This window comes from Sarcophilus harrisii, chromosome 1 (genome assembly GCF_902635505.1).
Source record: "Sarcophilus harrisii chromosome 1, mSarHar1.11, whole genome shotgun sequence".
NCBI lineage: Eukaryota > Metazoa > Chordata > Mammalia > Dasyuromorphia > Dasyuridae > Sarcophilus > Sarcophilus harrisii.
This window is the reverse complement of record NC_045426.1, coordinates 60,651,629-60,678,240: the sequence shown is the minus strand read 5'-3', so window position 1 is coordinate 60,678,240 and position 26,612 is coordinate 60,651,629. Positions and strand designations below refer to the sequence as shown.

Here is a 26,612-nt window from a genome sequence, read left to right as displayed (position 1 = left end):
TTTAATCCCTTTCTCAGCTCTTATTGCGATAGCTAGCATTTCTAATACAATATTAAATAGTAATGGTGATAGTGGGCAACCTTGTTTCACTCCAGATCTTACTGAGAATGGTTGCAGTTTGTCTCCATTACATATGATGCTTACTGATGGTTTTAAATAGATGCTGCTGATTATTTTAAGGAAAAGTCCATTTATTCCTATACTCTCAAGTGTTTTTAATAGGAATGGATGTTGGATTTTATCAAATGCTTTTTCTGCATCTATTGAGATGATCATATGGTTTTTGTTAATTTGGTTATTAACATGGCCAATTATATTGATAGTTTTCCTAATATTGAACCAGCCCTGCATTCCTGGTATAAATCCTACTTGATCATAGTGTATTATCTTGGAGATGATTTTCTGTAGTCTTTTTGCTAATATCTTATTTAAGATTTTAGCATCAATATTCATTAGGGAGATTGGTCTATAATTTTCTTTCTCTGTTTTCAGCCTACCTGGTTTAGGTATCAGTACCATGTCTGTGTCATAGAAGGAATTTGGTAAGACTCCTTCATTCCCTATTTTATCAAATAATTTATATAGCATTGGGGCCAATTGTTCTTTAAATGTTTGGTAAAATTCACAAGAAGGTTCATCTACCTGAGTTCAAATCTAGCTTCAGATACTTACTGGCAGTATGATATTTGGCAAATTATTTCACCCTATTTGCCCCAGTTTCCTCATTTGTAAAATGATCGGGAGAAGGAAATGGCAAATCATTTCATTATCTTTGCCAAAAAAATCTCAAATACGGTTACAAAGAGTAGGACATGATTGAAAAATGACTCAACAACAGCAATGAGTGTTTATTGACTGAAAATCAACATACTCATCATAGCCAAACTTAATGTGAATAGAATTTGTAAAGTTTTAAATTCATAGACCTGATTCTATGTACTATACATGACAATTCGATTCATTTTGCTGAATTTTCAAAGGCAGAGGTAACAAGAAATGTCAGTAATGTCTTTTTGCATTTAGATTTGACCCAATAGCAGGTAATTTATAAGTGTTGATTGTACCAATGAATAAATGGTTGGATAAATGGGTGAATGGATTGTGAACTAAATCAGTAATAAAGAATAGGCAGCTGGGTTTTCTTTTAAAGTCATTATCAGAAATATGTCAGAATCAATGGATTTGTTTCCAGATGAACTGAAGGGAGGAGATATTCTCAATTAGTTCACTATTACCACTCATTCTCAAATCTGGCTTCTGTAAAACCAGGACTTTTGCCAATGACCATGCTTTAGTTCCATTGACTAGCTTAGGCTTTGATGAGACTCCCTAATAGCAGCAGAAACAGTTGCTTCTCTGGAAGTCTGTGCACCAGATGAAGGATCATGTACCCATTGCTTCTGTTAGTGGTGCCAAAAGTAGAAAATCCAGATCCCTTTAACCCACACTCAGCCTTTGCCTACAACTCTTGCCTGTTCTGCATTAGGGAGAGGGGAATAGCTCACTATAGAGCTCATTAATTCTTCCTCCCTCTCTCCCCTGTATCTAGAGATGGGAGCAGGTGGTTCAAGGGATCTTGAGGAGTTCTTTCCCCAAAGAGTTTACATTCCACCCTGCTGAGACATAGTTTCCTGTTTATTAGACAGTTGACTCTGGGTCTGAAGACAGAAGCTCAGTTTAATATTTACTGTGACGAAGTGGAAAAGTAGAGGGATGACAGAGCAGTCTGTCAAGCAAACAATACATTTAGAAAGCCAGGTGCTGTCCTAGGTGCTAGGGATACAAACAAAGACCAAAGTAAAAGAGTTCCTGCCCTTATAAGGAGCATGTGTTTAGACAGTGTATGTGTGTGTGTGTATATACATACATACATATATATGTATGCATGTATGTATGTATAAAATATGTAGAGTTGAGTCATAGAATTTCCAAGCTTTGTAACCAAATAAAGACCTGCTCTAAAGTGGAGTGAGGGTAGAATGGTGTATGTATAGGGACTCAGACAAATGGAAAGAGGTGTTCTTGTTTTGAGGTTCTGAGATCTGTCTCTAAAACTGGACGATGGCCAAAAGTTTCTAATGTGTCAAATAAATGTTAAAACAAACTCAACAACAATACATTTATATGGTACTTAAATGTTCATAAAGTGTTTTCTTAAGAATATTCACATAAGATAGTGTGGAAATTTTTCATTTATATTAACTTATTATGACATTAACTTATTTTAATGTTCCCCAAAAACCTGGAATCTAGCATGAGTTGAAATAGGGAATGGGGAATACAGGGAGTGAGATAGAGGTAGAGTAGGGGAGAGAAATTAGGGGTGTAGGTTTAGAGAAGAAATAATAATATTTATTAATGATAATTAGCATGTGTATAACATTTTAAAGTTTGCAAAATCCCTAACAATTATTAACTGATTTTATCCTCATAACAATTCTGGGAAGTAGAGGTTTTCATATCACCATTTTATAGATAAGGAAACAGATTCTACAACTTCTAATGTTCTGAGGCCCTATTTAGATTTAGGTCTTTCTGACTACATGTTCAGCACTCTATTCACTGAGATATCTATCTGCCACCAAAGAGGATCCCTTAAAGACCATCAAGACCACCCTTTTTATTTTATAGATAAGAAAATTGGAGCCCAGAGATTCTGGGTAATTTGCCTGAAATTATAAAAGCCAGTAAGTATCCATGATGAGATTTGAACAAAGGTCTCCCTGGTTATAGTTCAATTTTATTTACTGCTGCAGGCTGCCTCACTAAGCTGCCTTTGCAGCTTTCCCAAGTCTTGATGATTGTGTGTTGAAATGGTAGGATGACTGAGGCAGAGCAATACAAGAGTATGCAGCAAGACACTACAGATGAACAGGATGACCACGGAGAAATGCCATTTACCTTCACCATTGCCATACAAAGGGGAAATCAGGGGGAGGGGAGAGCTGGCAAGACATATAAAGCTCATCTCCTTATCCTCCTCTGGTTCTTCATGTAATAGAATTTATTTAATCTGTGTGGGATGGGGGCATTAGGGAATGTCATTAATATAGACAGGGGTAGAAACTATGAATTGAAGAAAAATGATTACCAAGAGTCTCCATCTCTGGTCTATAAAAAGTGACCTGGAGCACTCTTAAAATTTGCAGGATTGGCTGAATTGTTGTAGGATGCTCTGATTTAGCACTGGTCCTGTGCCTTAGAGATTCATTTTACAGATAAGAAACTGAGGCGGGCAGAGATGATATGATTTGCCTAAGGTCACACACAGAATCATTGGCAGGACTGGGACACAAACATCTGACTCCAATTTCGAATCCACATAGCACATATTTTCATCTTCAAGGAGGCATTTTTGTAGGCTCTTGGATGTTTTTTCCTTCTGTTTTACTGCTGAGTCTTGGCTTGTGCCAATTTCCAATCGCATCTGGTCGCAATGCAGTGAAAGGGGGTAGAATCTGAGAATCCCCAAACCACTAGTGCCTGAGGCTCTAACTAATCTAGTCAGAGAGAAAGCAGTCAACCACTGTTCCATCCAGGAGGCTATACTGAATGCACTGATTAAATTAAAAAATGTTTTGCATATACTGTTTGCCATGTTTTATTAGAAGCTCAGGATGTTCATAATTAGAAAGCATACAACTTTCCCTTCCTATTTTCAAGCTTATTTCTCATCTCTAAATTTTCCACTTTAGGAGGTGCCCTTCAATTTGCCATAGTGTTTTGGAGTTGTTCATATTATGTTAATTTCTGGGAATTTCTTAAGATGTGGTCATTTCATACAATGACCTTTTAGAAGCCAAGATGAGTTGAAATACTACCTTTTCACATATCTCTTAAACTATAAGTATTTTGGACAATTAAAAATGGAAATTTTAAAACAGTTGATGAGTTACATTGATAAAGGTAAATTCTTCCCCCAAGATTTTGATAAAATCATAGATTTTCACCTCCCAAAAATAATAATAATAAATTGTCATTTATAGATGTATGTATTTTTGTCCTTTTCAAAGAGATCTCTTTCTACATTCACAGATTATATTTGTGGGTAGCTAATACTCTAACCAAATACTGTTGGGATTAAATTTTGTTTACTAGAGCAGATGGTATTTGGGTCTAACCAAATAGCAGGTACTTAATAATTATTTGTTCAATGAATGAGCAAATGAATGGATGAATGGATGACTAAACAATAAACTCATGAATGAAGAACTGAATCTTGAGTTGAATCAGTAGTAAAAAAAAAAAAAGTGCCTTTTAAAAATTCCAAACTTAACTAAAAGGAGCATCTCTATATACCACAGCAAAACAGATAAAAACGTTTGCACACAAAACTGTAAATATTTTTTATGTAGAGTTTGCTTTACTTTTTAAATATAGTAACTTTCAAAACTGTCCTGCTTGTATATGATTCTTTCTAGGTTTATTTATTTATTTATTTATTTTTGCATCTTCTTCTATGCATTTTAAAAATACTAAAATAAATCTCGTTTTTTCGCCCTCCCCTCTCCCTTTTGTTGTTTTCTCCAACTTACTCCCACTTCTCTTCTACCCCACATTCCTTAGGGAGTCACACTTAAAGTCTCTGCTCAAAATATGGAACCCTAGATTTAGAAAGGAGTTAATTGTACTAGAGTACAATCCCTTCATTGTATGGATGAAAACAAATTTAAACCTAGACTAGAGGGAGTATGTATTCCCTGAGGTTTAGAAGATTATAGATAATTTGAAGGGATCTGAGATATAGTCAAGTTACCCCTCACCCCCATTATACATGTGAAGTAAAAGGACCAAAAAAGGCAAGGTCATCCACCTATAATTCTGCCTTTGATGTTTGGGAATCTAAGACTTATGTGAATAAGCTAGAGGTGATGAAATTTCTCTTTTGCATCACTGATATTATTGTTTTCTGGGTGATTTTCATTACAGTTATCCCTTCCACATCATGGGGTTTGGGGTGCAGTGCTCCAACTAATCTGGAAATTTTGTATAAACATTTTGGGCCCTCTCTTCACATCAGAGAAGAAGTCTGAATCTTTCCTTTGTTTTTTTATGGTGTGTTTACTATTTTGAAATTTGGGTTAAGTATTTGGTTATAGATTATATGTAGGTCAATGTTAAATAAAAGTACTTTTTCTGTGTTGTCTGCTGGCTTTCACATATAGTCTGGAGCTTCTCCAAAACTCCTAAATTCCCAATTAATTTCTTTTTTTTAGAATCGTCATTTTTATTTATTTTTAGTAGCACTTTATTTTTCCTATTACATGTAAAGGTAATTTTCAACTTTCACTTTTATAAGATTTTGAGTTCCATTTTTTTTTTTTTCCTTTCTCTTGCCTTTCCCCAAGATAGTAAGAAAGCTGATATAGGTTATGATATGTGAATGGGACAAGTGAAGATTTCTCAAAGATTATAAGGCAAAGAAGGTCAGTCCTAGGCTGAAGTTTCAGGAAGTCACATGATCCCTGTGAAGCAGAAAGCATTGTTGTCCACTGGTAAATAGCCACTTCTGTCCTGAAGAATTTAGTCCATTCAGTGAATTTAAAAATCAATAGGAGAAGGGATGGACCCATGATTTTTTGGCTATATAACCCGGCTTCTGCTTCTGCACTGACCCACACCATGCTGGACTGCCCAATTGGTGTGCTGGCCCACTTCTTATAAGAATGAATAAAGGCTTTCTGTTTGTACCTGTAACAAATAGTCCATTTGGGTAAAGGGGGGGGGGTCTAGCACCCCATCTAACACATATGGAACCAGAACTTTAACCAGCAACTCAATCTACCCATCCTGTTCCCATTGTTACATAGAAATAGACCAACTGCTGAGACCCTCTTGATTGGTCTATCAATACAGACAGGTACCTGGTCACAAGTCCAATGGCTCCACCAGGCCCCTCCCTGGTTCCTTCCCAACTTCTCCCTAATTCCTCCCCTTACTCCCTAGACCCTGCTCTTGCCCTTCCTCTCCCCTGAGACTTCAAAAGTTCCAGAACTCAGAAGTACATTGCTTAATCATATATGATTCTGCCACGCCTAGCTATATTTGGTTGAGCCTGTAAGCTATTTCACATAATAAATGGCAAATCATTATGCCCTGTGATAAATGTCTCCTGCATGATTGTTTCTCATCTATTGAACTACCATTCTAAAACTATGCTTTCCCACTTTACTTCAGGTTATACATTTACAATCATATTAATCATGTTTCCACATTAGTCATGTTGGGAAAGAACAGGAAAAATCCCAAGAAAGAAGCGGGGGAGAAGCGGTGGAATGGAAAAATTGTGTACTTTATTTGCATTCAGACTCTATAGTTCTATCTCTGGATATGGAGTACAATTTCCACATGGGTATTTTGGAACTGTCTTTTATCATTGCATTGCTGAGGAGAGCTAAGTCTATCAGAGTTGGTCACTGCACAATCGTATTGTTATTGTGTACAGTATTCTTTAGATTCTGCTCACTTTGCTCAACATCAGTTCATGTGAGTCTTTCCAGGTTTTTCCGAAATCCTCTTGTTTATTATTTCTTAAGGAACAAGAGTATTACATTACATTAACATATCATAACTTATTCAGCCATTTCTCAATTGACGGGCATTCACTCATTTTTTAATTTCTTTACCACCAGAAAAAGAACTGCTGTAAATATTTTTGCACATGAGATACAGACCTAGTAGTTTTATTGCTGTCCCACTTAATTTCTCATGTCAACCAGCAATATTTCAAAACTGTAATAGAGAAAGTCATGATGTGGAAAAAGTAACTATTTTCAAAGGAAGGTTTACCTCTGACAACTGCTTTATATTATCACAGTTTGTTCTTTGGAACCTGCAATTCTCAGGAGTGGGACTGACAGTATCATTACATTCCTGATATCCAATTGGTCTTATTATGTAGTGGTCCAGTAGTACAGTGGAGAGAACCCTGAGCCTGACGTCAATAAGATTTGACTTCAAATTCAGTCTCAAAAACCATGGGCAGATTACTTACCCTATGACTGTCTCAATTTCCTTATCTGTAAAATGATGGTGATAATAGCTCCTCCTTTCCAGGCGTAATGTGAGGATAAAATGGAGACAATATGTGTAAATTCCTTCACAAAATACTACATTATTTTTTGTGGTTATTATTAGGCATAATGACATCACTGCCCATAGTTGTAAAAACAGTATTACAGTGAACTAATTTCTGAATATGGAATCAGGAGACCTCAGTTCACATCCAAGTTCAGATACATGTGATCTTGGAAAAAACATTCATCTTCTGGGTAACTTAATTTCTTCACATGTAAAATAAAAGGGCTTAAATCCCTATCCTTTTTTATTTTAAATCCTTTAATATACTATGATCTGTAAAGAAGGAGCAAAAAATACTTGTAACTTTTGACCCCTGGTGATTGTGAGAAACCCATAAGTGCCATGTAAGTTAATATGTGACTTTCCTTAAACAAAGTGACTCTCCCACTTTTTTCATCTTTCTCTTTTTTATTTAATACAGTCTACTTCATATTACAGTTATTTATAAGATAGAGAAATAAAGCATTTAAAAGCTTACGATATTCTAAATTCTGTGCTATAATAAGCTTTGGGAATACAAACACAAGCAAATAGAATGGTCCCTATTCTCAAAGTGCTTCTATTCTTTTTTCTTTTATTTCAATAGTATTTTATTTTTGCAAATATATGTAAGGATGTTTTTCACCATTCATTTTTGTAAGACATTGTATTACAAATTTTTTCTCCCCACCCTATTATCTCTTCCTTCCCCAAAGACAACAAGCAATCTGATATAGGTTAAATATGTGGAATCCTTTTAAACATATTTCCATATTAGTCATGTTGTGCAAGAAAAATCAGACCAAAAAGGGAAAAACAAAAAACAAGAAAAAAACAAAAACAAAAAAGTAAAACTACCCTGCTTCATCTATATTTAGTCTCCATAGTTCTCTTTCTGGATGTGGATGGCATTTTCCATCCCATATCTATTGGGACTGCCTTGAATCAGCATGTTGTTGAGAAAAGCCAACTCCATCACCGTTGATTATCACATAATCTTGTTACTATGCACAATGCTCTCTTGGTTCTGCTTATTTCACTCAGAATCAGTTCATATTTTTCCAAACTTTTCTAAAATCTGTCTCTTCTTCATTTCTTACAGAATAATAGTATTTCATTATATTCCTATGCCATAACTTATTCAGCCATACCCCAGCTGATAGGCATGCACTCAAATTCCAGTTCCTTGCCATTACAAAAATTTTTGCTTATGTGGGGCCTTTTCCCTCTTTTATGATCTCTTTGGGATATAGACCCACTAGTAAGCCTGCTAGATCAAAGGATATAGTACTTCTAGTCTAAAAGGAAAATACAAAACAGAAAAATAAGTCACAGAGGAGGAAGGGTATTGTATATGTGGTGTGTCTTTTATACTAGACCATAAGACCCTTGAGGATAGGGAAGGAGGAGTGGAGAGAGGGAAGGAAAGAGAGGTGGAGAGAGAGAGAAAGGGAAAAATGTAGAGAGAGGAAGGGAGAGAAGGAAGAAAGGGTACAGAGAAGGAAGGAAGGAAAGAAAGAAAAGGAAGGAAGGAAGGAAGGAAGGAAGGAAGGAAGGAAGGAAGAGAGAAAGAGAGAAAAAAGAAAGAGAAAGAAGGGAGAAAGGGAGAAAGGAAGGAAGGACGGGTAGATAGGAAGCAGAGAGGAAAGAGGAAAGACAGGGAAGGAAGGAAAGAAGTAAGAGTAGATAGAGGAAGGGAGGGAAAGAGCAAAGGAAGGAGGTAAGTCATCAGGCAGAAATGCCAAGCTGCTCTTTCAAAGTATGTCTTCCTACAATAAGACAATGAATACAATTGAAACAGCCACATTCCATTTCAGACGTGATCCATTTTTCTTCACAGTAAGATAATTTAATAAAGGAACACTATCAGAAAGTTACCAAGTAATTGTTTTTACACATTTGGTCAGATACTTGATTTTGTCAAAACAGACAATCTTGCCACACTGGAAGTAAAAAGGGAAGAAAGTAGAACATATTTTTAAAAGATGACTTTGATTACATCAAAATATTGTCTCCTCTTGGTTTACATGGACAAAGTTCAATCATAGAAACTTCTTTATAATTATATTATTGGGCTCATGCTTTGATCCCCAATAGCACCCTAGGAATGCCAGGTTTTGACTCTGAAACAAAAAAGAAAAAGTCTCTTAGCTTCCATAGAAGCACTCAGGCTAACAAAATATCAAATAAAGGACAAGTTTTATTTTACCTGACCAAAAAAATTCAAAGCACTCATGCCCAAGCTCATAAAAAATGAAGAAAAGCCCTTCTTCCATCCACCGAGAGCCCCATTTCCCCAGAGACCTAACAGCTCCACAATTTATGCCAGTACCCTGAGGAAATCCTCTTTTCCACATCCAAAAAAGGGGAGAGAGGTACAGAAGGAGTTGGGTTGCTAGAGAATTAAGCAACCCACCCTTCTGATTGGACCATCCTCCCCAGGGACTCATGTATTCTCTAGGGATTTTGGTACTCTCCTGGATGTGGGGAAGGGATTCAAAGCTTTTAGAGAGATAGATTGCACACACACACCTTTATGATTCCCCCAAGAGAATTCACTCTGGCAACTAAGTGTTTTCTCTTTTTCAGCCATGAAATAATACCAAAACACTATGCTTAACTTTCTATCACTCTTTACAAGCATTTTGCTCTTCTGTGGATTTTTTTTGCTCATTTTAGCAATGAAATGAGCCAAAATTGTTTATTCCAGTTTCTTCTGAAATTGTGCCTTTTAAAATATTGGACATTAACAAAGGCATCATTTAAACGAACTTTTAAATTTAAAGGAGAAGGGCAGAAAAATAGAATGTGACCTCAGAACATTATTACATTTATCCCTCCTACATTGTGGCTTTCTCCATCATGGTTTCAATATATTATAAGTTGGCATAAGAAATTAAGTGGGAATTTGGAAGGAGTTTTATGGAAGACCAGCAGTTAACACAGAAAAATTCTTAATCCAAATTTTCCAATAAGGTATTATAAACACCTCATAAAAGAAAAAGGGAAAATTCAGAATTTTCTGGTACAAGTGGAGGGCCAAAAAATTTTATATGGATTTTTCAGATCATGAGGGTGCTGAAATGGAAGGGATAAGTGGAAAATCCCACAGTGGAGGAAACTTTACCGTGATTCTTTAACTACTAAAGGCACTGATGCTGATGAGATCAGGGTAGCAATTCCTAGTTCTAAATAAATATACAAATTCAAATGGTTATTCTCTTTGCCAAAAGGTAGTTTTGTTTAGAAGAATAGAAGAAATTATAGACAAAATGGAGAGGTAAAATAGACACCGGAAGTGCCAAATATGAAATAAAGTAGGGAGAGCAATAGAACTATCATTATCAAGGATTTGGAAAAAGCCCATTGAAGGAATATGCTATGAGGCCTGAGTATGCCATTAACTGACAGGTTATATCCAAAAAGGAATTTACTAACCAGTTAGCTAGACAATAACGAGAAAGATGCCATTAAAGGGAAGAGAAAGAGAGAGAATACCTGATAGTGAGCTTAGTCATGAGAAGGACTTAGCAAAGAACTTCATCATGAACAGATCTTTTATAGAGGAAATATAATAACCTTGGGATTTTCTCAGAGGGGAAGGGCCAGGGATCTCAGAGGGAGGGATACCTCAGATCCACTACCTGGCAAATCAGATCCCAGACCTGTCCAAAAGATCTGCTAATCAGCATCTCAAAGGTTGTTTAAAGATGCTCAGAGATTGGGGAATAGACAGTGGAGGCTGACAAAGAATTTCATCTTCACAATCACTTTATACAAACAGGATAGTCTGGGAATTAGTATGACTGATAATAGTCATGGGCTTCCTGATAGGAGAAGAGAACAAGTCCAAATCAATGCTCTTTACAGCATCCCTTTAATGGCTAGAACCATCTAACTAGAGACTAACTTCCAAGAGATTCCATTTGATGTTGAGGTACCAGCAGGGAGATGTTGAGGCCAGTTGTAGAAAGGCTCAGAAATGGTTGTTGAGTTTTCAGTATGAGCATTTACACCTCAGAAATGGGCAAATGCTGCAAATCAAGGCTTGGTTTTTTGTTTTGTTGATTTTCTGTACTTAAGATGTACTTCTCTACATCATTTCTGTGATGAAGAAAGTGGTAATAATGCAAATTAAACTTAAAAGTGTGCTACACATTTTTTAAGCTGGTTGTTAAATATTTACTAGTAGCTTTAATTATTAGATGGTTTTTCCTTTATCAAATAGAAATGTGTCTCTCTGCACCTCTGGCCACTTGCTCCACAGAACAAGATTAATACCAAATCTCCCCACATTGTGGCCATTCCAATACTTGAAGATAACCAATATGTCTTCTCTTTTCTATTATAAACATGTAAAGTTCCTTCAGAGTAGCTTCCTGTAGCATAATTTTGATCCATAAAGGACTCTTTTAATTACCCAACTCTGGCTTAAATATGTTTTTATTTTGGTAATGAACTCACATTTAAAAAATCCAAGGATTAGATTCCTGAACCTGTTTGCACATGGCCTTTTAATCCAGTCAACTGAGCGGAAGGCTAACCACCATTAAACTAATCCTCTTGCCTCTGCTGTGGTCAGTCTAGTGAGCACAGTTTGGTTTGCAGAAAGTGAAGTCTTCATCTTTGATTCTGTTTGTTTTCCCCAGCCTTTGAGAAAGTTCAAGTGGGTGATACAATCCTATTTCTTGACTTTTGCAGTTGTCTCCTTTTTAAAGTGGTATAATTGATTTTTTTGGTATTTGAAAATTGAACTTGTAGTTCAGAAATGCTTGAGAAATACCAAATAGGTAATAAATGAAGCCACCCTCCATTCTGTCATTCCCTCCTCTTCTTCCCCTTCCCTCCCTTTTCCTGCTGCATTGGAAATGTTTCAGTTTTTGATAGACTAGATAAATATCTGCATTTTTCTTTTTTTTCCCCTACTCTATTTTAATTTTCTCCCCAACTCCATATTTAACTAAAACCAAAACATTTTATCTTTTTTTTTTTTTTTTTTTTTACTATTTTGAGTTCCAAATGTCCTCCCATTTTCCCTTCCCTCTCTCCTCATTGAGAAAGCAAGCAATTTGATAAAGGTTATACATGTGCAGTCATGCAAAACATATTTCAATATTAGTCATGTTGTGAAAAAACAGACAATAAAACCAAGAAAAATAAAGTAAAAAAACCAATATGATCTCATCTGCATTCAGATTCCAGTAGTTCTTTCTCTAGAGGTAGATAACATTTTTTTTTTATCATAGTTCCTTGAGAATTGTTTTGGATCATTGTATCGATCAGAATATCTCAGTCATTCACTGTTGATCATCATAATGTGTATGTTTTTCAAGAGAAAGTGTCAACAGCATTCTAAGTGTCTCTCTGTTCTGTTTACTTGTAGGTCTGAAGGAGAAGGCTCACGGAGTGTCAGGTACGTGTTTAATTAGCTCCTCTGCTTGTGTCACTGTGGTCCCCTGGAGTTTGTTGTTTTAATGAAGCCATGTGCTTTGATTTCTGTCTGACTAGTGGTCTTATTAGGTCAGAACCATTGAAGCAAAGAACTTAGTGTTTTGAATTTAAATAGATTTGTTTAAAAGTACAGCCCAAAATGAAATATCTTATTTCCTATTCACCTAAAAGCATGGGTCCTTTTTCTTCCCCCAAGCAACTCCAACAAGGGGCTTCACTTGGGAAGAATAAAGAACATGAACTCACTTTCAAAAAAATTGGTTTCAATCCATATCACTCAATTGCCCCTATCCCACAATCACATTTGATCAAATTAAGCAAAGTAAAGGACTCTTTTTCAAGGCCTGCCTTGATTTCAAGTGGCATAATAAGCTTGATTCCTTGAGTGACAGAACATATCTAGTCTTGATGAGAAGTATCACCTTCCAATGGTAGCAAGTATTCTATTGTGCCATTTTGTGACTTTTTTTTAAACCATTCCCTGAAAATATTCTCAGTCATCCATGGCTATCTTGTTGGATCAGGGCACAAAGGATCTGGAGTCTTACTTGTCTGCAGACACTGATTTTACAAAGAGGGTTGGTGCTTATTTTAAAAAAAAAATTGTTCTTTTAGGAAAACAAAAAACCAGAACTGTAATGATTTTTCACTGTTGGCATTTTGAAATGACTGCTTAGTTTGAAGGAGAGAAAAGAACCAATATTGATGCAGTATCTATTGCAGGTTATCACTTTTAAGGAGAATTTCCTGCCATTTTCTTTAGCTAATGATGTTACTCTGTATAAGGTATCGATTCTACTTTGCCATAGAAGGTCTTGAGAAAGAGTCTGACCAAAATATTTCATTTGTTTTTATTGTTTCTTTGAATCTTGTACAATGGGTTAGAGTTGAAGCTCTTGTTGTGGTACCCAGTTGTGTGGTTGTTGGGTGGTACCCAGCGGAAGCACATGTGCAGATGTCTGTCTGTCTCTCTATCTGAAGGGAGAGACAGATAGAGAGACAGACAGACAGAGACAGAGGGACAGAGACAGATGGAGACAGACAGACAGAGGCAGAGATAGACAACAACAGAGACAAAGAGAAGCATACCATTCAGGAAAAAGGAGGCAGTTGTCCTGCTCTGCCCTGGTCAGACCTCATCTGGAATTCTGTGTTCATTACTGAGTGCTATAGAAGGAAGAAGCGCAATAAAATGATTTATATCTTATGGAGTGAAACCAGAATGTAAAGAGTCTCATATTTGCTCTGTTTTGGGATCAATTAAATACAAACTGGTATTGTTTTGTCTAGAAAAGAGATATTAAGGAAGTGAGATGTGACTGATTTTTTTAAGTACTTAAAAGGCAATACTGGAAAAGAAGGATAAACTTGTTCTGCTTTGTCCCAGAAGGCCAATCTAGGACCAGTGGGTTGGAGGTTGCTGAGAGGTTGATTTTAGGCTCCATATATAGACAAATTTTACAATTGAAGTTATTCAATATGGAACAGGAAGTTTCATAATGTGTGGGTTCCTCCTCACTGGAATTTTTCAGGCAATGACTAGATGACCATTTATAGGGAAAGGCTCCAGAGATTCTCTATTACCTTTAGGATCAAAAATAAAATTCCCCAATTAGCATCCAAAGTAATTTGTACCTTGGTCTTTTCCTACCTTTCCACTCTTCTTTATTCCCCTATCTCCATTCTAGTGATCCAGCATCCTCATCCAGTTGCTTTCCTCTCACAGGACAAAATGCCATCTCTTATTTCCATACCTCCATTTTGAGTATCCCCCAAGCCTGGAATGATCTTTCGCCTTCTGTTCATCTCTTTACTTACCTGGTTTCTTTCACAACTCAGGTGAAATTCCATCTTCTGCAGGAGGCTTTTCTCATTTCTGCCTTCTTCCCTATTTCTTATTATACTTCCTTCTTTTAATATTATCTTCTATTTATAGCATATATAGGTATTTACATGTTCTCTTCCCCTTTAGAGTATGAGTTTCTTAAAGGCAGTTTTTTGCCTTTCTTTGTATTGCCAGCACTTAGCCTAGTGTCTGGATTTTTGATTGTTGATCACTCTTACAAGGTAGAATCCTTTATGTTGCATGAGCTAGCTACCTGTCTCCCCATAATAAACAGTCATTGTTATTTATTAACTTCATAGGCAGGTATATTTAAAAGAAAAAATTATTATATATATATATATATATATATATATATATATATATATATATATATATATACACACCTTCATCTCCTGCTCCTCTAAGTATCCAATACCTTCAAACATCTTCTGGCAGCCCATAGCTCTTCTTTGGAGTGATCTGTACTCTGATGGATTTTATTTGCTACCAGAAGCTATCCATCCTTAGCATCTGCACCTTCCAAGTCTCAAACTGGAAACTTATTCTTAGTTCAATTCACTAAATATTTACATGCTGCCATATATTTGACACTAGATGTTGGTATTCCAGAACCCAAAATAAAACAAAAGAGTTCCTGCCCTCAAAAAGCTTGCTTCCTACTGAGAAACAACATCTACATAATAAATATAAACAATAAGCAAAATAAATACAAACTGATTTCAGAGGGATCAAACAGCAGTGATTTCTAGGGTTTGTAGGTAGGACAGGGCATCTAAATTGATCCCTAAAAAGACCTAGAGATTTGTAGAAGAGGAAGGAGATGAAGGGGAGGATTCTCTGCATAAGCAATAGGATATGCTATACAGGAAATCACAAGTAGGCCAGTTCAGCTGGTGCATAAAGTACGGGAGGAGGAGTGATATGAAATCAGTCTGGAAAGAGAGGTTGTAGCTGAATTGTGAAGGGCTTTAAATGTCAAAGAAAGGAATTTGTATTTTATTCTGGGGAAAATAAGTTGTTGAGGTTTCATGAATGGGTGTTGCCATGGTCAGATCTTAGTGCCTTAGTGGATCACCATTTTGACATCTTGTTGAAGGATGGTTTTGAGATGAGAAAGGCTTTATTCAGGAAAAAGAATTATGAAAGGAGCAGACAATTATTAAGCACCTACTAAGTGTCAGAAACTATACTAAGTATTTTATAGATGTAGCTCAATTGATCCCTACAACCACCTCAGCAGCTTTTTATTATCACCATTTTGCAGCTAAGAAAATTAAGGTAGGTGAGATGTAAGTGATATATTTAAGTACCTGGAGTAGGATTTGAACTCATTTTCCTGATTCACACCACCAAGAGCAGTAGTCAGGTAAAAAGTGAAGAAGTCTTGAATAAGGTTGTTGAGTAGGGGCAACAGAGAAAAGGGAATGAATGCAAAAGAAGTCTTGAAAATACATTGGACAAGTCTCAGTGACTGTTCTGAGAGGGAATAAGAGAAAATGAAGACTCCGGTTGACTCTGAGGTTATGAAAATAGGTTGGGAGTAGGGTTGACTAGAAAGATAATGATGACCTTGGCACAAAAGGGTAGTTAGAAGGATTAATGGGTTTTTCCTTTATCTAATCTCTCTCCCTGGGTGATCTCACCTAATCCCATAGATTCACTTTCATTTTGAAACAGATGACTCCAAAAATCTCCATATTTAATCCTGATTTCTCTATGGAAAGTATAAGTCTTTTTTCCCAGATGTCTGGTGGATATTTCCTAGATGTCCTATGGACATCTCAAAATCAACATGTTTAAAAAGAGAACTGATCATCGCATCCCAAAATCCAACCCTCCTCTCAGCTTCCCCATGTCTATTGAGGATTCCACCATTCTCAAAGCCACTAAAGTTGAGAACTTCATTAATCCTGATTCTTTTCTCACTTTTCCACCTTCCATATTCAGTTTGTTGCCAAATTAGGATTTCTCTGGCTGTCCAAGTGCAATCACTTAAATGCTGAAACCTTTTTTTTTTCATTTTCTATACTTTTGAAGGAAATATTTCTAACATGTGCTATGTGTTTCCTATCTTAGGAAACAGAGCATATGGAGTGTAATGTAACCTTTTCTTGATGACTCAAGGTCATCATTATAATCATGAGGGCAGGATTGGTGTCATATTTATTTTTGTCTCCCTCAGGGAGCACTGTGGAACATAGTGCCTTGAACATGAGACTCTTAATACTGTTTATTGAATGAATTTTACTGTTCTCTAGATGCTTGTAGAATTTTGGATATGATCTTGTAAAATACGCCTGGGATGGTTAGTCTTTGATGTTCAGTAACCTGTCTTTCTCAGTCGAATTCCTCCATTCAACATGTTTTCTTAATAAGTGTTTGTTGGCTTAAACTGGAATGTTTCCAGTTTTTTTTTGGGGGGTAAGAATGAAAGAAACTCCTTTCCTTGGAGGTGTGGGAGAATTGTGAGTGTGGAATGTTGTATATGCTGTCAGATATGGCTGATTTTACTGAGCTGTTTGCTTTTTATTTTTGCTACAAAATGAAGTTTATTGAGTAGAAGAGGGAGAAGAGTATATTTTGAATTTCATGTAATGTAAAAACTAAAGATGCCATTGAAAGTTTTATAGTTAAGAAAAGGATAAAGGGCAGAATGTTCAGCTGAATGAACTTGATGACAATGCAATTCAAATCTTCCTGGGAAAAATAGAAGCAGCTTTTCCTAAATTGTTTTCTCACCCTCAATAAAGAGCTCAACCCAATTCAAAACTTTTCTTTGCAATTTCTACATCTTCATTAATTTCAAGCCACTTTTAATTAGGTTCCATGTTCTAGAAAGCAGAGTATTCTTTTCCCTAGAGGCACCCCATCTTTATCACATGGTCCTGCAGACTGTCACTACTAAAGACCTTGAAGCCAGATTACATTTTGACAACTAACTGCAAACATCAATGCTGACTTTAAGTGTTTAATGTTGTGAGTTTGTCTATCAGATACCAGATACCTGTCAGATAATGCCAATAATTTCCTCTTTCCCATGCAAACCTTGACAAAAGAAAAAAGGAAGCAATTATAACTGCTGAGATTTCTGGATACTGTTGCTTCTCCTCATCTTTTGTGTGTGTTGTTTACAGGTGTGACCTACTTGGAAAAAAACACTGAAAAATCGAGGCTCACAAAACACATTAGGGGTGATTTATTTGTATCATATAAGGATTTCTTGCTTTACCAAAAGATTCTCCTAAATATGCCTGTAAATATCGAATTCTGCTAGCATATTCAAAATTGGATTTAACTGGCAAGCATTTGATTTATGTGCCCCTTACCAAAAACATGTCTAGAAGAAAAATAATAGCTTATGGTCACATGGTATCTTATGTTTTACAAAATACTTTCCTCACACTATCTTTGGAAGGTGGTAGAGTCTAGGCATGTTTAATCTCATTTTACAAATAATAAAACTAAGATCCAGAGAGACTGGTGACTTAGCCAGTTACATATCTAATGATTGATAAAGCTGGAAAGAAAACTAGGTCATTTAGTTTTAGACTTGTAAGGGACCTTAGAGGCCATTTAGAATTGCAAAAGAGCTCAGGGGCAGCTAGGTAATGCAGTAGGTAGAATACTGGACCTGAAATCAGCAAGACCTCAGATACTAAATGGGCAGATTATCACAAATCTGTCTGCCTTAATTTCCTCATCTTTCAATGTGAATTATAGCAGCAATTACTTTCTGGGATCACCATGAGGATCATAGGAGATCATATATCTAAAGTGTTTTGCAAACCTATTCATTATCTAGTCCAACTTCTCATTTAACAAATGAGGAAACTGAGGTCCAGAGAAATGAAATGACCTATGATCACCCACTGATAGAGTGAGAACGTAATCCCTGGACTACTTCTTCTAATTCCAGCACACTTTCCACTGTATCATACTGACTTCCTGAGGTCAGTGTTCCTGTTCACTCTCACGCTATCTCACTGAATCATCAGTCCTAATCCTTCTGTTCTCTATTCAGGCAGAGTGGTAAAGTAAACTAGGAGCCAGCAAACTTAATTCAAGTCAGTATCCCTGTGTGAACCTCACTTTCCTCATTGGGAAAGTGAAAGGAATAGACTTCAAGTGGATCTCAAAGGTTCTTTCTGCTTTGGCTTCCTGTCATTCCCATGTCGCCTGCAGAAAGAATACCAGCATCGTTAAAGAACATCTCCCTGTGGGTACAGGGAAGATGAAATGATATGAAGGGCTGGCTGATGGTGGCAGGTCAAGCTGAATGGATCATTTGTAACAGAGGCTTTTCCAAATATTGAAGTCTGCCTGTGTCAGCCAGCAGAAAATGGTCTCTGTCCAGTGGCTGCATCTGGGAGACACTCATGGAGGCCTTTGGGAAAAATCCTTGCTTTTCCCCCTCCTGGCTAGATCTCCAACTGGTTGTGGCTTTTTTGTTGCTGTCTCAGCTGTTCTGGCATATCTTTCCACAAATTCTCTCTTCTCCCTTGCTAACTTTACGACATTGTCTCTGATTTGTTCCCATAATGGTTTTTGCCTTTATTGCCTTAGTACAAGATTTCAGCAGGAGGTATCGACGTGACCACAGCTTCATCATCTAGAGGGAGAAGGAAGGAAGCCACGTGGAGATGTGGCAAAGGGCAGCATCATCACTCTGCACAGTAAGGGATAGAATCAGGAAATGTACAAATACCTGGGAGATTAGTATGCAGAGTGTAACATATGTCAGTAGCTTCCAGCCAAATTGTTCTCAGTGGGATGCATGAAGAGGAGGAGTCACCAGCTTTGATCAAGCTGGGGGGAAGGCCAGGAAGAAAATACTGTGTTTAAGTATTTATGACTTGATGAATTAGGTTATGTCCCATAATGACTTCTGGTATGATATGCTGTGGAGAATCACGGGCTGGAAACCAGAATTGTGACCGGGATTGGTGCACCAAGCACTGATAAGAGAGGTACTAGCCTGGGAGGAAGGAAACATCCAGCTGGTGGGCAAGTAGAAAGAAAAGTGGTTTTGCTGCAAAGGAACCAGAAGAGACTTGAAATCTTGGAGAACCTTTTGGCAATGAATCCCCTGACTCAAAACTTGCATCAGTGTATCAGGATGCACCTAAATCAGATTGTGCTAGATTCAAAAATATGTATTCACTACCTGGTATGCCCAGTGGGGTGTTTGGTGCTGTGAGGGCATCCAGAACAAAGATAAGTGGCAGTCTTTGTCCACAAGAATTTACAAGATAGTTGGGGCAACAAGACATAAATATATAAACTGAGAAACAAGACAGCATATAATCAAATACTAAACTGCTCTTGCTAAGTTGTTCTAGGAGGTCAGAGAAAGGAGAGATCTGCAAGGTCCATGGGAAGCTTTGGGGCAAGGGAGGTAGGATTTGACTTGGTCTCAAAGAGTAAATATGATTGAAAGAGACCAAAATGAAAGGCAACTTGAATTCCAAGGTGGGGAGCATTATGAAAAAATACAGGGAAGTCCCAATAAGTGTGGCTTGCAAGGAAGTTTGGGAAAAGGAACTGGGTGCAAAGAGATGAGCCAGTCTCTACTCTGAGCAAGTACACATGGTATGGCTTGATTCTTCTGCATGGTAGTGAGTTCTGTCTTCTCTTTCCCTTGATAGGGATGGATTGAACTGGCACCCATGGAGAGTCCCCCAGATTTCCTCTGAATGCCCTCACTTAATAACATTTGTGAACAGTGAAAGAGTGACACAGTCCTAAACCTGAGTTCAGAAGCTTTTACCTCCGAGTTCAGAATGTAATTAACCTACTTCTTAGATCAGTGGTAAAGACTATCTTACATCAGTCATTTGCAGATTTCCAGTCCATAAACTACTTTGTTAGGGCAAAGGACTTACAGACAAACTTCCTAATAATGGAACTTGTCAAATGTGGAACGAGTTGTGTTATAATATAGTGACTTTCCCGACATGAGATGGTTGTCCAGATACTGGAAATGTTATAGAAGGGATTCATATTTTGAGTAAGGGATGGGACTAGATCAGGAGATCTTCACCTTGTTTATATCATGGATCCTTTGATAACAGGCTGGACTCTTTCTCTGAATTGAGTTTTTAAATATATTTTTTAAAAATGCATCTGAAACCAATCTTATTGAAATAAAGTTAACAAATTATTTTTAAAAAATAATTTATGGATCTCAATTAAAAAAAAAAACCCTACCCTAAATGATCTCTCAACTCAGATTCTATAAATTTGCACATCTATGACTTATCATACAACAGTAAAACAAGAAGAAAAAAACATTAGCAAAATAAGTCGTAAAGACTGGCTCTGCTTTCAAGGGACCACCTATGAGATCAATCAATCAATAAGGATCTACTACATCTCCTATTACTACTAGCACCACTACCACCATCATCACTACTACTACTTCTACCTCCACAGATAGTTGTAATAATAATAATAATAATAATTGTAGTAAGGAATACACATTTATTAAGTGTCTACTATATGCTAGACATCGCACTAAATATCTCATTTGCCATTATTATTCCCATTTTATAGGTGAGTAAACTGAGACAAATGGAAACGAAATGATTTGTTGAGGTTCACACAACTAGCAATAACAACAATAACTAGTATATAGTTTTTTAACGTTGGCAAAGGGCAGTTAGAAGATGCACTCTAGTGCAGTACATTTCCAAAATGAAGTCAGAAAGACTCATTCCTGAGTTCAAATCTGGCCTGAGACACTTATTAGCTGGGTGAACCTGGACAAGTCATACAAGTTTGTTTCTGTAAAATGAGCTGGAGAAGAAAACGGAAAACTACTCCAGTAGTTTTGCCAAGAAAACTCCAAATGGGGTAAGGAGAAGAAGTCAGACACAACTGAACAACTACAGCCTACCTAGGGTTTGCAAAGCTCATTACATTTTATTTCATCTATTAAGCACCTATTTTGCGCCAAATACAGTGTGAATGCATGGCCTACAAACAAGTGATGTTTATTTTATTAAATACCTACTGTGTGCTTGGCACTGTGCTAAGTAAAATACTCACCCACACATATAAAGGCACTAAGACCCCAGGGAGCTTTCATATTTTATATCACATATATTACACATATTAGACACATTTTATTTTATTCCTCATAAGTATATGGGAGAAGATGGACTCTGCAACATTTTAAGCCTGAAAACTCCACAAGACCTTCCATAGAACATCTTGAGGAATTTACTTGGAGAATCATGAACTTGGATGCGAAGCTGTATGCAGATCCATATTTGCTTGGGGTTTATTTCTCATCAAAGTGCATCAGTAAAGAAGTACAACTCTCTGACTGGCCTCTAAAGGACTTTCAGCCTGGGTCTGCATTTACCAAGAAGCACCTGGTGCAGAATTAGCATGCAGTACTTTCCCTCATGGTGGATTGCTTATTTTCCCACTCTGTGCTGCCTCATTTCTGACCATTTTGCCAGCACAGGACTTTTTAATTGTGGCTGATTGTTCCTAAAGAAAGGGTATCTCCAATTTTCTTTTGGCTTCTTTCAAACGGAGTGACCCAGGGCACACCGGCTGTGACTCCCTGATGATGCTGACTTGCGTTAGGAGGGAAGAAAGGGAGTGTGTCTTAGAATAGTAATGAGGGAGGCAATAAAGACAGTTGGCTCATATTTAAAATGCAAGGCCTCTCTAGAGTAGTAACAACTCCGCCTCCCCTCCTGGATTTACAACAAAACAATAGAAAGAAATGTGACTAGGACTATATTGAAATATGATTGCACTCACTGTTTTCTGGGAACAATTCATTTTCTGATGTCAGATTATGCTAGTGTTTCAGAAATGAGGGCTGATCAGTGCTTTGCAAATCTGATTCTGTTTAGAAAATACTGCAAGACAATACTCGGAGTGCATCCAGTGACCTCTCTTGGAGGCCAGAATGTTCACTGAAGTTTTCTGAAGTAATCATTAAGTTTGCTCAGCAGGAGCCTAGTGAGTGTGACTTAGGAGGGGTGTTCTCTCTTAGGAGCGTTGGTACTGGCAGAGCCAAACTCAGTTACAAATATTGTATTAAGTGGAAGCGAGTTGTTTAGCTAAAGCAATTAGTTAAAATTAATTCATTTTTCTCTGAACATGGGTCCTGCTGACATGGAGCCAAGGCACGTTGCATGAGCATTGCAGCCATCATAATTAGCTGTGCTTTTTACAAGAGAAAATGCAATTTATTTTGTGAGCAAGAAGGTATGAAGATTGCCTAATGCAGCAATCAAACATGGAGAAGTAGGTTCCACCAAGCCAATAGCATCTGGCCCATCCCCTCTTTAAGACCTGCAGTCAGAGTGGGCAACAACCCCTCACAATTGAGAGAAATTAGTCCAGTTGGGAGCTATGCCAGAAAGTTTTTGGATATTCATGACATACCCCAGGAAGAGCGAAGTCTAAAGCAAATGGAGATAATTACTTTCCCGATGAGGTAGAATTTTGGGAAAATTTCCCAGTTTGACTTCAAGTCTGTAAAAGGAATCCTAGAGATTGGACACTCATCTCAAAATAATAATGCTGAGAGTGATGGCTCTTTCAGTCTGTCATCCTTGCCACATTACTTTCTCTGCCAATACATATTGCAACCTTTCCTTTTCACAGTAGCTTTCTTTATAAGCTGCCTTGCCCGAGTACATCATTTTTATAAGTTGCTGTGAGCAAAAACCAAAGTATTACCCAAAAGCCAATCTTCCAATGGGCAGTCACTCCATGCTTAGTTAAGCTGATCCTGGAATGACAAACATGCACTCTACTAACTGACTCCCTATTTGAAACCTTTCCAGCTTAGAAGGATCAATCAGAGCTTGAACTCTGCTGACCTAGCTCAGGATCTTACTAGCATGGCCTTTGAGGATCTGTGGTCATCCCCATTCTTTGATAAAGTTATCAAAGCAGGATTTCAGAATGAGAGTGATAACCATAATTTACAGTTTATATAAGGCTTTATGGCAGTAGGAATTTGGATCCATTGCCTCATCTGATCTTTGTGACAATCTTATGAAATGGGTCAGTTATGATTATACTGATGTAAGTGATTTTTACATCAAATGGGAGCTTGCCTACATCTCAATAACTAGCCTTAGAAGAACATCAGTGGGAGTGCTAGTAAACAAAGTAACTTAGTAAAATATCAGAAACAAAAGCTCAGATCTTCTTGACTACAACACTTTATTTGCTATGCTAGGAATTCTTAATCTTTTTTTTAAAGTAATAACCTATTCTGGCAATCTGATGAAGTCTATGGATCCATTCTTTAGAATAATAATTTAAAGCATAAAATAAAATACATAGGATTACAAAGGATTCCAATTATATTGAAATACAGCTACTAAAAATTCTTTAAAAAGTTAATGGATCTAAAACTTAAGAATTTTTCCACAATGCCATGGAATTTTTATCCTCATTTTATGAATAAGAAAATTGAGACTCAAAGAGGCAGTATGATGGAATGGGGGAAACATCAGGCTAAAAATCAAGAAACCTAGGTTCTCTAGTCATGATCTTGGGCATTTCAACTCTCTGCTGCCCTCATTTTCCTCACTTTTAAAATGAGGCATTGTAATAAATGTTAACTAAAATCTGATTCAACTCTACAATTCATATTTTAGTGACTTGCCCCAAGTCACATAGATAGTGAATGTTGGAAGCAGACCTCGAACCCAGATCATCTGACTCTCAATCCACAACTCTTTCTATGATTCCACACACCTCTCATCCAAAAAAAGTAAGAAGAAAAATGTGGCATTGTTTAAAAATAGAATTGGAATAGTGGTTCTTTAAAGAGAATCTGGAATTTTTATAAAAGAAAGTGACTGCTAGAAAAGACAATCTAATGCTTTGTTTAAAGATAAAATGATTTGATTCCTCAGAGAATGTGTGTAGACAAATAACTTTTGAGTGGAATTGAATTGAAGTGTATTGGTGGCAAATCTTTCATTTGCTCCATCATTCAGTCAGGCTCCCCAGATCATTGTGAGGCTCAAATGTGCCTGTCACATGATAGGTACTGAAGCTCTGATATAGCTTTCTTTTTCTTTTGTTCTCCCCTCCTTTCTTGGACATTCTGGCTTAAAATGGAATGTAAAAAAAAGCCAATAAGAACTCTGATATTTTTTGTCATCATGCTTGAGACCATTGCATGAGGCCAGATAACAAGATCCTATCTGCTCTAACTTTCTTTAATAGAATAAAATAATTGGTCTCACCCAGTTTCCTATTTGAGTTGTTTGGATCACTTTGAATTTGTTTCTGTTCATTTTAATTTCACGCTTCTTCTAACAGTTCAAAAGCTCTTGCTTTAAGCAATCAACCTTGCCAGGACTCAGGTACCATATTCACAATCATGTCTCTGTCTACAACCAAGAAATAAACATTTGGCTGTCCTTGGCCACAGGTCACTGGCCTCAGGCACTGGGAATATGCTGTCAGCTATTGGTTATTTTTTTCTTATTTTGCAATATTCCGTTAAAACCAGATGTGTGATCTTGTAGAAAGCAATCCCTTCACTGGGAGTCAGAGTTGGTCATTCAATTTTTTAATTTATTTGCTAAATTCTAGGCACTATGCTAAGTATACACATATAGAATCAAAACAGTCCCTGCCTTCATTTGCTTGTAGTCTCCTGTTGAGTTAGACATCACAGAATCACAGAATTTTAGAATTGGAAGAGACCATGAGTGGCTATTTCATTTCATCCATCCCCACTAAAACATAGTCAAGAAAAGACAACTGATTCTATTTTTAGACAGCTGTATCTTTTATCTCATCCCCAGCCCCAACCCCAACCCAGTATTTCTACCAAAATGGTCTGCTCTAAAGGCCTTTCTCCATTTTGATTAGTCTCTGGTAGACATCTCCAGGTTATCATTAACCTTCAGGAGTTTTGCAGCAATGTTACTTGGGATATTCCTTATGGGATCTCTAAAGGTGATCAGTAGATTCTTTCAATGAATATTTTCCCCTCTGTTTCTAGAATATTGGGAAAATTTTTCTTAATGATCTCTTATAGAATGCTATCCAGGCTCTTTTTTTGATCATGGTCTTCAGGTAGGCAAATAATTTTAAAATTGTCTCTTCTGGATCTATTTTCCAGGACAGCTGTTTTTGTAATGAGGTATTTCACATTTTCTTCCATTTTTTCATTCTTTTTAGTTTGTTTGACTGATTCTTGCTGTCTCACAGAGTTATTAACTACCATTTGCCCTGTTCTAGTTTTTAATATGTGATTTTCTTCAGTTAGCTTTTGTATCTCTTTTTCTATTCGCTTAAGTTTACTTTTTAAAGAGTTATTTTCTTCAATTTTTTCCAGGCTATTGACTCTCTCATGCATACCTCTCAATTCCTTTCTCGTTTTTTTCTTCTACCTCTCTTATTTGCCTTTTTAAGTCTTTTATGAGCACTTCCTTGAGACCAATTCATATTGCTTTTTGAGTTTTCTTCTGTAGACATTCTGTCCTCATCTGAGTTTGTGTTTTGGTCTGCCCTGTCACCATAGTAGCTTTCTATGGTCAAGGTTCTTTTCTGTTTCTTACTTATTGTTTTTCCTTTTTTTTTTTTTTTTTGTATTTCCTTTTTTTCCCTTTCATGATTGAGCTCTGTTCCTGGAGTAAATAGGGTGCTGTCCCAAGCTTCCTATGTAGCTCTGAGCCTTGGTTTTGAATACAGGGGCCCCTTGTATTTGCAGGGGATGATTTTGTCTTCTCTTTTCAGGAAATAGTCTGGTTTCCCAGAATTTACCTTCCGAGTTGGGACTGAAAGCTGCCCCATTGATTTGCTCCTCTATTGAGGCAGCACTGAGGGTCTTAGTTGCTGATTTGCTGTGATTAAGACTCTCTCACTGGCTTTCCCAGAGTCTGTCTGAGCAGGAATGAACACTTTTTTCACCTCAGTGAGACTGACCTTTCTTGAAGTTTTTACAGTCTATCTTGAGCTGAAGAACGGTTTCATTCTGTCAGGCTCTGTTCAGAGGTTTGGTTTCATGTGATTTTAGAGGGAAACTTTATCAGTAACCTTCTAAAACCAACAAAGAACTGCAAGATGATCCCACAAATTAGTTTGGTGAAGGCAGAGAACACCAGGACTATGACTTCCTTATTGTCTCTCTTTATACAGCTCATAATTACATGGCCCTTCCTTGTTGCCACATCAGATGACTCACATGAAGCTTGCAGTCCCCTAAGATACCCAGATCTTTCTCAGAATAACTGTTTTTTAAACTATATCTCTC

General features: G+C 37.0%; 1 protein-coding gene across 2 annotated transcripts in view; it reads left to right on the top strand.

The window, feature by feature from the left end:
* IQSEC1 (IQ motif and Sec7 domain ArfGEF 1) overlaps nucleotides 1–26,612 on the top strand; it is a 741,922-nt gene that overhangs the window by 207,893 nt on the left and 507,417 nt on the right. For both annotated transcript variants that reach the window (XM_031945892.1, XM_031946101.1), the window contains exon 2: nucleotides 12,443–12,472. In XM_031945892.1, the coding sequence (XP_031801752.1) occupies nucleotides 12,443–12,472 (30 nt within the window). The remainder of the gene's footprint in view (nucleotides 1–12,442; nucleotides 12,473–26,612) is intronic.